This window comes from Triplophysa rosa, linkage group LG18, assembly GCF_024868665.1.
Source record: "Triplophysa rosa linkage group LG18, Trosa_1v2, whole genome shotgun sequence".
Lineage (NCBI taxonomy): Eukaryota > Metazoa > Chordata > Actinopteri > Cypriniformes > Nemacheilidae > Triplophysa > Triplophysa rosa.
Genome location: NC_079907.1, coordinates 675,916 through 690,476, shown reverse-complemented (window position 1 = coordinate 690,476; position 14,561 = coordinate 675,916). Strand labels below are relative to the sequence as shown.

The 14,561-nt window shown below is 41.0% G+C and overlaps 1 protein-coding gene across 3 annotated transcripts in view; it reads right to left on the bottom strand.

Moving 5' to 3' along the window:
• LOC130569222 (A disintegrin and metalloproteinase with thrombospondin motifs 14) overlaps positions 1-13,686 on the bottom strand; it is a 40,146-nt gene extending 26,460 nt beyond the window's left edge. For 2 of the 3 annotated variants that reach the window (XM_057358716.1, XM_057358718.1), the window contains exons 1-3: positions 13,418-13,686; positions 12,523-12,887; positions 2,754-2,910 (exon numbers count right to left, since the gene is read on the bottom strand). In XM_057358716.1, the coding sequence (XP_057214699.1) occupies positions 2,754-2,910; positions 12,523-12,887; positions 13,418-13,496 (601 nt within the window). In that variant the 5' untranslated portion in view covers positions 13,497-13,686. The remainder of the gene's footprint in view (positions 1-2,753; positions 2,911-12,522; positions 12,888-13,417) is intronic. The other variant, XM_057358717.1, reaches the window with a different exon arrangement.
• Between the last annotated feature and the right edge of the window lie 875 nt (positions 13,687-14,561).

The following is a 14,561-nucleotide window of genomic DNA, read 5'->3' as shown; positions in this document are numbered from 1 at the left end:
AGCTTTCTGACAGACAGGCAGCAGTTAGTGAGAATGGGGAAACTCACATCCAGCACCCGCACAATCAGCACTGGCGCCCCCCAGGGGTGTGTTCTCTCCCCACTGCTCTTCTCCCTGTACACAAATGACTGCACTGCCCAGGACCCTTCTGTCAGACTTCTGAAGTTCGCAGACGACACCACACTCATTGGCCTCATCCAGGATGGTGATGAGTCTGCGTACAGACAGGAGGCTGAGCAGCTGGCTGTCTGGTGCAGTCATAACAACTTGGAGCTCAACACGCTTAAAACAGTGGAGACGATTGTGGACTTCAGGAGAAACCCCCCTGCTCTCCCCCCTCTCACCATCATGAACAGCACTGTGGCAGCAGTGGAGTCATTCAGGTTCCTGGGCACCACCATCTCTCAGAACCTGAAGTGGGACGATCCCATTGGCTCCATTGCTAAAAAAAGCCCAGCAGAGGTTGTGCTTCTTACATCAGCTGAAGAAGTTCAACCTACCACAAACTCTATTAAAATAGTTTTACTCAGCTGTCATAGAGTCTGTCCTCTGCACATCCATCACTGTCTGGTTTGGCTCAGCCACAAAGTCAGACATCAGAAGACTACAGAGGACGGTTGGGACTGCTGAGAAGATCATTGGTGCTCCCCTGCCCACCCTCCAAGAACTGTATACATCCAGAGTGAGGAAAAGGGCTCAGAACATCACCCTGGACCTCTCACATCCAAGCCATCATCTCTTCACAATGCTGCAGAGCACTGAGTACCAAAACAACCAGACACAACAACAGCTTCTTCCCTCAGGCCATCTACCTCTTCAACAGTTCAATGTTTTACACACCGTGAAATTAATAACTCTGTGCAATAATAATTAAGTGCAATATTAATTATATCCTCCAGATAATACACTATCTATTTTTATACAACTTTTTCTGTAAATTATATTTCATTCATTCTGCTGTATATAGCACATACCTTGTACTACAATAGTCTATTCTTATTTTTTACTTGTACATATTTACATACACACATAGCTTTACACTCTCTATATCTTTATCTTATGTTTATTGTATTGTATTTCTTAATTGTTTATACCCATAGGCCCTTATTTAAATCATTGTGTACTGTATTCTATTGTGTTATGGTCTCTGTGTACTGTTGTTGCTGTTTCTGTGTTCTGGATGCTCCTGTCACCAAAACAAATTCCTTGTATGTGCAAACACACTTGACAATAAAGCTCTTTCTGATTCTGATATTGATATTCGTTATCTTAAAGCGGCAGTCCGCAAGTTTTTTGGAGTAAAAATGAGCTAAAACCAATTGTTGAGCAAGTACATGAAAGAACGGTGTTTAAAACTGTGTCACTACCCTTGCTGGATTCACCACGGAAAGCTTGTAATAATAGGTTTGTAATTTGCCCTGTCGGGTCGTCTTTCCCGGAGATCCTTATATGGTGTCTTTCGTCTGTGCGTCATTTCGTCACATTCGTACACAGAACGAAGAGGATCCAATCATACGGACTGCCGCTTTAAATGTAGACGTGCGGCAGGCGCGCGCAAATGGGGGGCGGCGCGATCGAGATGGAAAACTTTTCAGAAGTGCCGCGCGCGCACCGCGGGTCATTTGAAGAGAGAAAGAGGCGGTTTTAGACGCGAAATGTGAATCGGGTCACATGATTGCGATTGACATGCACCCGAAGATGCGACATTACCGTTCAGTTTCTCGCACAGACCAACTGATTGGCTTTATAAAACTCCAGTTTAACACCAGAAGGGGCAGGGATTACTTCTGTGCTGAATGTATTAGCGTTTTTTACTTTTATTGATTTGACTTTCATTGATTCAACCAAATATCTTCACAAAAAAACATCTATAAAAACCAAATACTGGATGCAATATGTGTGTGCATGATTTAATATATGACCTATAAGTAAAAGCAACAAAAACAGTATAACACTGGGTTCACACCAAACGTGAATTAAGCGATTCGTGCGAGTAAATTACATACAAAGTCAATGCAAAGACGCATATACTGTAGATGCGAACTCGCAGCAGGCAATGCCAATGACGTGAATCGGGCGGCGCAACGGCTGTGAACGCTCGTCAATCTCGTCTTCCGCGAAGGTTGAAAATATTTGTCAGATCGCGTCACTCACGCGAAAATAACGAACTTTTTTTCCGTAATAAAGAGCGTGGAATGTTTGGTGTGAACCCAGCATAAGGGGTTTTGCGCGATGCTTATGTGCGCCGAGCGCCGAGCGTTTTTGCCTCCTGCATCGCCTCGTATTTTTGGTGGAGCACTCTGAGCGCCTGAAGTAAAAACTCAACTCTAAGCAGAAAAGTGCTTGACATCATGTGCCTTTTTTCCCATTGTCCAATCGAATGAAAAGAGAGGCGGGCCTTCCGATGTGGTGACGAACTTTACAGTTGCTTGAAACCTCCGGAGACTGCAATGATGAAGGAGAAACTTGTGTTGGCTGACGCGGGTCAACCGAGCAAGCGCCCTCTGCTTGAACCTTTTTAAAGTTTCTGATCATTTGACAGTGCAACTAGAGCGCTCGCGCTGTAATCCTTGATGGACAGGACAGCTGTTTCGGTGGTTACCTAGCAACATAAAAAAACCGCTGCGTGCTTCTCTTTTCAAAGAGTCAACCAAAAAAAATCTAATCATATCTTTTCATATTACATTTATTATTTAAATATATATAAGTCTGTTTTTACGCACATGAACTTGTGTCACGTGACCTCGTCTCACCTTCATTCTGAAGGTCATCTCTCCTCTGACCTCCGTCTCTTTTGATGGCTGACCTTCTGTAGACCACATGAACGCGACCTTTGACCTCCACCTCCTGCTGGCCTTTCTCCAGAGGCTCGATGAAGAACTCTTCATCATCAGTGCGGATCAGACCGGCCTGAAAACACACACACACACACACACACACACACACACACACACACACACACACGCATCCATCAGACACATACAGTACTGTCTGTCATCATCCTCTTCACACTTACTGTAACTACAGCATGTGCCAGATTTTCCCTTTAATGTTAAGAAGAGACCAAGCAGAAATGTCAAAGCACAGCTCAGATACTTTGAATATAAAGCAAGTTTTCCACGGAAAGGTCAGATTTGACATGATTCCTCCGATTCTCTTTATTTATTTGAAGCAGGATCAGAATGATGAATCTTTAGTCTGACACTTGAATACAATTCATGCCAGTTTAATGAAGACTATATGAAATGATGCTTAAACTATGGCTACTGTTGTGGGGCCGTGGTAAATTTGTGGTTACTATGATTTTACTACACACTAATGTGTTGTCCTTAACTAAACGCTTTTCGTGTTACTTTTAAAACAACTTGTGTGTCCCTTTCATTTATTTCACAAAAATCACGCACACACACACACGCACATCACACACACACACACACACACACACCCACACACACACACACACACACACACACACACACACACACACACACACACACACACACACACACGCACACACACACACACACACACGCACACACACACAACACAAAAGAGCACAGTCTAACATCATATTATTTTATAGTTATTTACTCATTACTTTACTTGTTGTTATACATAAACTATGAACTATTACTACAGACGGTCAAATTTAATCAAACTGATTGGAGTGCTGACGGATGTTCGGCCTGTTTTCGTACCAGAGGTCGATGGCCTTTCTGACTGCGGCCCCTCCTCCGCTGGCCTCCCGGCGTTGTCTTTGGTCGATATTAATTAACGTTTCATTTCGACAAATGAGAATATCCTAAACTTCAAGCCTGAAGAATAATCTGCGTGCACATGGGACTGTTTAACGTGGTGCTGTAAATGGACTCTCTGATCGTAAATGGACGGTCGCTGATGTCGTTAATGTGACGTAATCACCTCAGGGGTCACGATCCAGAGGGAGGAAATTCCAAAGGCTGATGGCTTTTCATTTGCAGGGTTTTATTTGTAACTTAACTAATATTTTTATATTTTGATTTCATAGTTAAATCATGAATCATTTCTGTAAGCTGTGTTGTTGCGAGGATGGAGGAGTGGGTGTTCTGACACCAACAAACACAAAACATCGACTTCCGTCGAGTCTCAGGCACAAACAGAACACTTTCATTTTTCCAGTCTAAATGTTAGATGTTTAATAATGCAACACAAAGGAACATATGTTCCAGTCAACAAAAGCACGATGACCTTCAAAAACATCTCTACCTGTCATTTAAAACTGTATTTGTTTGATATAAAACCCAAAGCAGCGAATGAAAGACGGCGCTCATTGAAAGCGTTATAGAGGACCGTCAGCGTGACGCTGGGAAACATTGCGTTCCGGGTTGAAATTAAAATGAAAGTATTTGTGCAGACATCTGCCCAACATCTGGAAGAAAGCGCGAAAATCATGTTTCGCTGAGAGACGTACACGAACAAAAGCAAAGGAAAACACTTTCATCTGCGCTACAAACACACATAATAGAGAGCAGAAAACTCCCTCATTATTTCAGATTATTGTAATCTCTGCCGCCGGACTCAAAAACAGTTTTGCTTTTTTATTTCACATCGGCGTGTTCAGCTTTGAGAGTAAAACACACGCTCAGCTTCAGTTTAAAGTCCCAGCGAAACGGCCTCGGAACGCGCAGCAATTTTTTTATGCGTGCAACTCGCGTGCAACCGCTCGCATGACACTAAAGTGAAATTAAGACTTGAATATTGATGTTCACACTGTCTGGATCATCCCCTACCTCCCATCTAGTGCACTATGCCTCATTCAGCATGTAGGACATAATCAATGTGCGAACAAGTGACTGATTTGAGGCGCTGCTTCTGCAGCTCTCATGGTGAAGGGGGTGGGACTCTTCCGATTCTAAAGCCAATTTGATTGGACGAGAACCTTGACGAGAGGCTGAAGTGTAGCGTGATGTCATGGGATTTGTAGATTTGTTTGGGCGCACGTGACAGACTGTCAGTTTTGAACGCTTATATCTTCTAAATGGGAAATCTGTTGGCGCGCAGGAGCACATCAGTTTATTGACGTCCTTACAAATTATTTTTAATAAAAGGAAAAAAAACTTCTCATTTTGATTTCACTGGGGCTTTAAAGTTCTGTAGAACATGTTTAAATCATCACAAGAAAATCACAATAATCACAAATTCAGACATTTGCAAGCAAACATATATTTCTTAATTCTAATTCTAGAATTAGAAGTTTTACTTAAAATGAATATTGCATATAGTAATTTATAGTCTGTTTAATATTTGACTCTCTCCTTTATCTTAAATGTGTGCTTCTCAGTGATAACCACTGTGTGTGTTTTCTCGGTGTTTTCACCTTTTTTGTTTTTACTTTTATAACTTTAAATGTTTTGCTTATAGTCAATATGTTTCATGTACAGCTGCTTTGTAACAATGAAAATTGTAAAAGCGCTATATAAATACAGTATATAGTGTATATATAAAGGTGACTTGACTTGACTCTTACAGCTAAAGTCATGAATCGAAACCTCTAACTCTTCCATCGTCTTTCATAGCTCATGAGATCTAATAGTTCTCAACTTAACTAGTTTCTCCAAAACTGCTCAAGAAAATGAAATGAGAGTGTGATTGTGTAAACACATGAAGAGTCTGGAGGTGTAGAGGCAAAATCATCTGGATTTGGGTAAAATAGATGAGAAATGTTTGAGTTGATAATGAGATCTATAATAATATAGAGCCAGGTTCAAGTTCAGCCTGTGGGGTCACAATCTGCCCATCACTTCCGTGTGCCAGCGCGATCTGTTCCTTCTGAGAAAATTCCTATAAAAGGAAAAGTGACACCTGTTTGAGAGCAAATATACACTAAATTCCACATTTCATCTCGACGGAGTTTGAAGGTGGATATTTATATATCCTCATACTGCTGTTGGCGTTTCACGCGGGTCAGCGAGAAGATTCACACAAGAGCCAAAGAACAAGAAAAAAACACATTGAGCGTGTATTTCATGCACGTATGGAACAAATAAACTCGATGTGCATTTGCTGAAGGACACAACAGCGTTTGTCTGCGTCTCTCATCAGAATGTTTCAAGGTAAAAACTATTAAACAACAGTCGCTCGTGACAGACACTTTTATGAGAAAATCTCCACAAAGAGCCTCTCTGACAGTAAACATGAATGTTGACTTTTTCAGCGCTGCTCAGCAAACAAGAAGACAAAGAAAGACGAGAGTCCAGCAAACACTGAAAGAATCCCCCCAAAAAAGCTCTCTTACCGTCCTGCCACGACACAACCTCTCATTTGAGGGAGATTGTCTGTCAACCTATAATTTGTAGTCAAAAACTCAGACTGCTGTTTGAAGTAAACAATCCTGAAGACCAAATCAGTGTGCCATAATCTGGATATATTTCCATGAGTTTGTTTGTTAATAAAGTATCTATACTGACTGATGATACTGTTAAAATCACATTAACATTCACGTCTCTGTTGAACTAATTCATCACTAAACCACCCAGAACACCATACCAACACATTTACAAGACTAAACCCTCTAGCAACCACATAGCAACATGCTAACAAGACTCAGAACATCTGTGTGCTGTACAGAGACAAACACCACTGATCTGAATCTAAGAACCTCTTTAGAAGAACTTCCTGTTTCACTGCACAAACCTTTCAACAAAACACAAGCAAAATGTTAAAGTCCCCATAAACCAGAGGCTGCGATCGTTTTTACTTCCGTATTTTGACGCATTTCCGAGTGCAATGGAATTTTGAGTGAGAAAAATAGTGGGCGTGGCTTTCGTTTTCTCTGCGATTTGATTGGATGTATAAAAACAGCCGTTGCATTTTGAAATGGAACTGGCAGCAGACTGACAGTTGAAGGGGAGGAGTTAACGGATGCTCCGCCCAAGCCGTCTAACATGCGTCATTTCAGATGGATAGTCATTACAGGACAGAAGTGCATTTTCAGATTTTAACTAAAAATTATGAGGACACACAAATTTAAAAAAAGAATGACCCACATTGATCAACTATTGCTATAAACGCTGCAATATTTCATGAAAAAATTGAAATTGAAATTTTTAATTTCACTGGGATTTTAAACAAATATCTTTAAGATGTAATCATATATGTAAGATAAAAAAGAATTACTTTAAATATAATTAAACATTGAATATTTTTATCAATTCATCTAAATTAATGATAAAGTAAATATAAATAAGAGGTCAAAAATAAGATATGTTTTTAAATATCATGTGTAACACTTATGGGTAGTATAAAGAATATATATTTTACATTGTATTTTATGTAGAATTGAATGCATTACGAAACAAGCATCTATAAAGAAAAGAAACGTCTGTACATCAGTTTTCTAATGAGATCTCATGTCAGGGCATCAGTTGATTGACAGGTCTGTTGCCAGGTGACCTTGGTTCTTTTTAACTGATGGAAACACAAATAGCCGCTCCACCCGGCCTGTGTACAGTTAACACTACAGTTTCCAGCACAGACACAATTAGATCATACATCATGACAGCTGCATTCACACGCATGCACACACACAAACATGAACGTACACACATCACACATCACATGGAAACACATGAAGGCACACATCATATGCAAAAACATGCACACACGCATAAACGCACACATCGCACACAAACAAGACACACACGTCACACACAAATAGTATATGCACAAACACAACCCTCACACGCAAACAGATGCACGCACACACACACACACACACACACACACACACGCATTACCAGTGTTGGGTGTAACTAGTTACTAAGTAATTAGTTACTGTAATTTAATTACTTTTCCCTTGAAAAAGTAAAGTAAGGGATTACTCTTATTTTTTTCTGTAATTTAATTACAGTTACTTCTGGTGTAATTTAACTAAATATTGTGTAATATATTCAATAGTAGAAAGACATCAAAATGATAAGCCTAACTTTAAAGTGTATGCTTTAATGTATCCTTCTCACAATTATTAGAATAATTTATGTAGTTATTTATTTGAATGAATTAAAACAGCCGTTTCAAGTCTATCCTTGGAATTCATTCTAATCAAGGTTGATATGGTATATAGAAAGTAATTAGTAATAAGTAATCAAATACTTTTTGGAGAGAGTCATTTGTACAGTAATCTAATTAGACTATTGAATATGTAATTTGTAACTAGTAATTAATTACTTTTTCAGAGTAATTTACCCAACACTGCACATTACACACTAGGGATGTAAGGATTCACTCAGCTCACGATCTCACTACACGCTTCATTCAAGGTTTATTTCTACAAAATGAGTTGAGACAAATTCGAAATGAACAACTGCCCTTTTGTTTTATTTCTCCAATGCTGCACATTTCTTTGTTAAATAAAAATATCTTTTAAGCTTCGATCCCAGGGATAGCACATGCTTGTATAGTACAATGCAATGTAAGTTGCTTTGGATGAAAGTGTCTGCCAAATGCATAAAACATTTCAAATGTAAATGTCAAACAATAAAACTAAACTGCAATTATGAAACAAATTCCATATTACAATCGATTTTCAACCGGCTCACGGTGAATCGTCACATCCCTATTACACACAAACACATGCACCTACACACACATCACATGCCCTCACACGCACACAAACACATGCATCCATGCGCACACACACATCACACGCAAACAAACCTCAAACTACATTAAACTGAGACGGCAGAAAGTCGCCCAGAATCACACGCTACACTTCAAAAACATCCTTCATAGATTCAGTGTGAGACGGGAAACCTCTGTGAAAGCACATAAACAAGACTACACGGCATCGATGGCAGGTGTAGATTTCTCACAAGCGGGAGGTCTGACAATATTTAGCAGGCGTGAAGAGATGGAGAAGATTGACAGCATTCCACGTCTCCGTGTGTACTGTAAACTACATTTGCCGTGGCTCTACCGTCTGAGCCGAAGACTAAAATACTGAAGGCGTTCAACAAACAGCTCAAACGACAGCTGTCAGATTGAGTTTGTAAGAGTGTAATACTGCACGCTCAGCGTTCTCTGTGCATGTTGCATCTCTACACGCCTCACAGTGCTCCACACGCAGCTCCTGCAAGCCAAGACGTGCCGCTGCTGATGTTGGCGCGCTCTCAATCGCACGCGTGACAGCTGATCGCTCATTACCGTGACAGGCGAGCTTCCTCTCAGCCTGCCTGATACCACTGACCTCATTGGCTATTCATAAAACCTTGAAACGGCTCCCTGCACGACCGCAAAGCCTCGTGGGTAATGCGCGCCTCTTATCTGGCAGCAGCTGTCTGGACGTTCAGGAATTTCTGCAGGGCGCATTTTGAAATCACATGGACCTCCATCAGAGGCTGTGTGTCCGATAACCGCAGGCGGATAAAGCGGAAACAACTTTCAAGTGGAGCTGAAAACTCATCGACGCTGCGCTGCGCCATCGATATGTTTTTCTGCGCTGGATCATTTACGGTCAGCGAGAATGAGGTTGGGGTTGAGGCTGCCAGTCAATATGGGCATATAAACTCACAAAACAACCAGAAACCCTCAGAGAGCACAACACAGTTTATCGCGATATTTAACATGCACAATAAAGTTAATTTATTTAATATTATTTGTGAATTAGCCTATAATTTAGTTTCTTACAGCTAATTAAGTTTTAAAAAAACAATCAAATTTGTTTGATTGTTTCAAATGAATTAAAATACCACGATAACCGCGTACACTACAATGAAGTCCTGTTAATTATCGTGATATGAAAGTAACGATGCGTCTATATGCGATAACCTGCTTAAAAATGCAATGTGATATGATAATGCATAAAGCTTGTAAAACCAATTTAAATGATCGTCGCTGTCCTTCTAAAAGCCTCGCATGTCTGAATTCGCCGTTTTTCAGAAAACAGAAAAAACACTGTACTCGTTGAATGATCACACACTGTTTGGTCACTTTTTAATACTTTTTATTGGTTAGATATTTGCAAAACCCAGTGACAAACATAAAGGGTGACTAATACTAATGATTTATAGCAAAAAATCACGAAATATGGAGATACGAGGTTTCAGAAGGACAGAAGCGTTGTGTTAAAATGTATTACAGTAACTCTTTTAAAACTGATCACGGCAGTCGTGACGATCAACAGAAAACAGGTCTAACACAAAACCTTGCATGCGGTGGCGTCTCTACACATGCACACAGTGTGAAGACTGCAACCTGTTCATACGCACACGTCCGCTGCGCTGCAGACGTGCTGAAGACGTGTGAAACGGTCCGAGACATTTGGACGACCTCACGTAAGTCTCACATACACATCTCAACTTTCATCAGTGTGTCAAACTGTCAAGCCAACACCAACATCATCACTTACAATCTCCCATAAAGACATACATATGCTTCATAATTCTCCCATTGTTACACCATCCCAGAATAACCCTTTATAACAGTCTCGTTCGTAACCCAGGAGTCTCTCAGATGCTTCTCTTAAAATTCCAGAAGAGAAACGAAAGCGAGTCACAATGAGATGACATACACGTTAAAAAACAATACGACCTCAATCACATTTACACACCGCCTCCGATATTTTCGTCCGTCATAAATAACGCAACTGCACACTTTAGCATTTTGTTTGAGACCTCTTCTGAAAGGATTTGTCTCACATCGGTCGTCTTAGGCCCGATTCACTTTTTTCCGTGCGCATATTCCTTATTTTTTATGTAGACGCGCGGCAGGAAATAGGGGGCGACGCGGTCACAACGCTTTTTTTCAGGCGCGTCGGCGCCGCATCGAGATGAAAAAATCTCAAATTTTCAGAAAGCCGCAAGCGCACCGCAGGTCATGTGACACAACCAACCAGCCAATATAGACGAGCTCAGTGAAGATGGAGACACAGATGATCACAGCATAATCTAGTAGCAGAGTTATTGCGAGGTATTTTCAGTGCATGTAATCCATATATCCTTTGTTTATACCTCCTCGTCTCAGCGGCTATCGTGGCCCATGGTTGCTTAGCGACGACAGACGCCAGGAGAGCGCAAAGTCCAGGCACTTTGGGAAAAAAGCTCGCGGTTTTAGACATGAAATGTGAATCGGGCCTTAGAAGAACAATATTTAGATCAGAAAACTGCAGCAATTTACTCTCCAGCCGATCTCACAGCTGTCCATGAGAAACAAATGAGACTCAGGAGATCTCGTGTGTCCTGTCTTGGTGTGTTTTCCCAAAGACTGAGCCGTATAAATCACCGCTTAGACAGACGCCGCCGACACAAAACATCAACAGCGTTCTCAGACTCATTCCAGGCGTACGCCTCACAGAAGAGAAACTACAGATGATGAGATCTCTTTCATATCTCCGTTGTTTCTCTTGACGTCAACAACATGTTAAACTGAGCTCAGATTCGTCTCGTCTGCAATCAAAAGTCGATCTTTTTGAAGATCTCAATATCAACTCACACATTTCTCATCACATTTACTCAAATCCAGATGATTTTATCTCTACAATCCACATTCATTTACACCTCCGCACTCTTCATGTCTTCACACAATTACTCTGTCAATTCGTCCGGAGAAACACCTGAGACATAAATGAGACACAACTGAGATCTCTTGTCTTGAGCTGGGATGCCGTCACTTTCATTTTTCAGTCATCATTTTTTTCTACAGGACTCTGTGAGCACAGAATGTGTGTTGTGTTGTGGTGTTGTGGAGTGTCAGGTGAGGTGCTGCAGTATCGGTTGCAGCGTCGCAGCAGACAGCGTGTCATTGTCTTCGTGGCTCTGTAAGTCATTAGCTATGAGAGATCAATGCGGCTCTAGTGAAAGATCTCATTGTGTGCTCGTCCGTGCCGGTGAACAGAGACGCTCTGTGCTGCCTCTCACCGCCGTCCCGCCGCCTTATAAAAGCAAAGCCGTTTTCATTCAACCAATGACAGCGACGCGAAACACAGACGTGCTGTCAGAGAGCGTCCAGCGTGCATTGTGTAGAGCGCAGCGACGCCGGCAAAATATAAACACGTCAACACGGCTTGACATAAACACATTTGTGCCCACAGCCGGATTCTCACTGCGTGTGATTTCAGAACCGTGCACTTACTCGTGAGGGGTGAAGTTGGAAGGGTCAGAGGTGAAAGGTTAACAGAACGTTCATGCACTTGGGCTTTGGGGAGATTCGGAGTGAGTTCAGTCTGTGACCTTGTGGAAAGCTTCCAGATGAAGAGCAGAAGTAGCATTTGTTGGCATCATCAGTGCCCTCACACAATGATGCCCAAAATACTTCATGTACCACTGACTCCCAAAGTCTCCTGAGTGTGGAGCGTGCCCGTGATGAACAAAAGCACTTTTTATATCTAGACCACATCTCCAGCATGATGCCCAGAAACGTCGTCTATGTTTGGAACACACCTTCCATGCCAAAACCTCACACCCACATGTGGTGCCCTATTCATGCCCCTCATTAATGGCCTCGTGGTGCCGACGTCACCATCCAGGTTTTCATCTTGCAGTCACTTACCAGTCCGTCGCAGTTACTGATGGCCACGGAGGCCTTCGGCATGTCCGTCACATCTCCGGTGAACAGGCAGTCTCCGTGGATGCGCTGCGTGTCCACGCGCTGAAAGTCCTCCTGCCGCTGAACAAAAGCGCCGGGGGCCACGAGCCTCCTGTTGGCCTTCAGGCGCAAGTGCAGCTCGCGTCCAAACACGGTGACGTTGAAGAACAGCTGCTGTCCGTTACCGGGCGCGGGGGCGTCGCGCGGGACCCGTTTCCGGCCGCTCGGTGACGCCCGGGTGGACAGCACGTGAGAGACGAACCGGCCGCGCGCGTCGCTGCTGAACGGGACAATCAGACCGAATTCACTCAACTTATCGGAGACATTTCCTGACAAAAGACACACATTACCATTTACTTAGCGACTAAAATGCATTTAAGATAGATAGATAGATAGATAGATAGATAGATAGATAGATAGATAGATAGATAGATAGATAGATAGATAGATAGATAGATAGATAGATAGATAGATAGATAGATAGATAGATAGATAGATATAGATAGATAGATAGATAGATAGATAGATAGATAGATAGATAGATAGATAGATAGATAGATAGATAGATAGATAGATAGATAGATAGATAGATAGATAGATAGATAGATAGATAGATAGATAGATAGATAGATAGATTTAACAATGAATTTAAAAGTTAAGTTTAGGAAAATAAATACCTATACAATCATGCATAAAACTGAACATGCATTCACGCAATATCTGCAGTTTTAACATTTCGACGATTTTAACGTGATCGAGCTTCTTTTTTTCTCATGCAAAAAGTTTCTTATGGAAGTCTATGCAGTATCCAGGTGTTAAACATTACTCTCGTAAAGTTTTATAAAGCAGCTTGACTCACCATGAGATCTTGCTGCATGTCTATAGTCCAGAAATAAGAGACTTACTGTACAGTACACGACTATATAAATATAATCCATAACTGCAACGCGTTTTCCTTTAAACGACACTGAAAGCGTTCACGAGGAATCATGTGTTTGAGAACGCATTGTCAATAGCCCAACTCCACACTGACGGACAGAGAGTTTTTCCAGACGTCTGATGGACTGAACTGTACTGGGATCAGATGGGACAGCCCCATCATTGAGAGCTGATGACGACAGAGGGGAAAAGCGACTTTGATATCCCACAGAACCGCTCGAGACAAACGTCTTTAATCGGTCGAAATCGAAACGTACGATGTCCGAAAGTTGCGTTGTGAAGTCTGTGTGATGTTTCTGCGCAGAACGCACAGCCGCACCTCACTGGGGGAAAATTCTTATTTTTAAAATAGTATTTAAAGGGTTAGTTCACCCCCAAAATATGAAAATTCTGACAAGTCATTTATTCGCCCTCACGTCCACCGCGACTGCACTATAAAGTATTGAAATAAACTGCATCTTTGCAACTTTACATGAAAGAACGGTCTGAAGTGAACAGAAAATGCAGTTTGATTCACTGCTCCAGTCAATTATGGAGGACTAAACCTGCAAAAATTATAAATAAATAAATGTATAAATAAATAAATATATAAACGAATAAATGTAATAATATGAAAATAAATAAAGGAATGAATGGTTTGATAAAACAAAATAATTCGTTTTAGCTATTATTGATCTTAGCTTTAACTTTTCTTTTCATTTTTTAAATTGATTTATTATTTTTTGTGTCCATTTTTTAATTATTTTTAATTATTATTATTATTTATTTTTAGATTATTTTATTTATCATTTCCTTTTATTTTTAATTTATTTATTATCGCATGTATTTATTTCCACTTTTATTTATTTATTCTTGAATTTATTCTTACTTTTCTGTGTCTTTATGATAATTAGATGGGTTGGTCTTGCCTACTATTGGTTCAGCGATAGATTGAAGCGTTTGATCGATTACTCTTGACTTGTTTTGGACTAACGTCACGTCACTCACTGATCGTTTGCTTCGTGTATAACGTTAAGCTAACTAGTGGCGGGCGCACAATTAGCTAGAGAGTTACGCATTTAGCC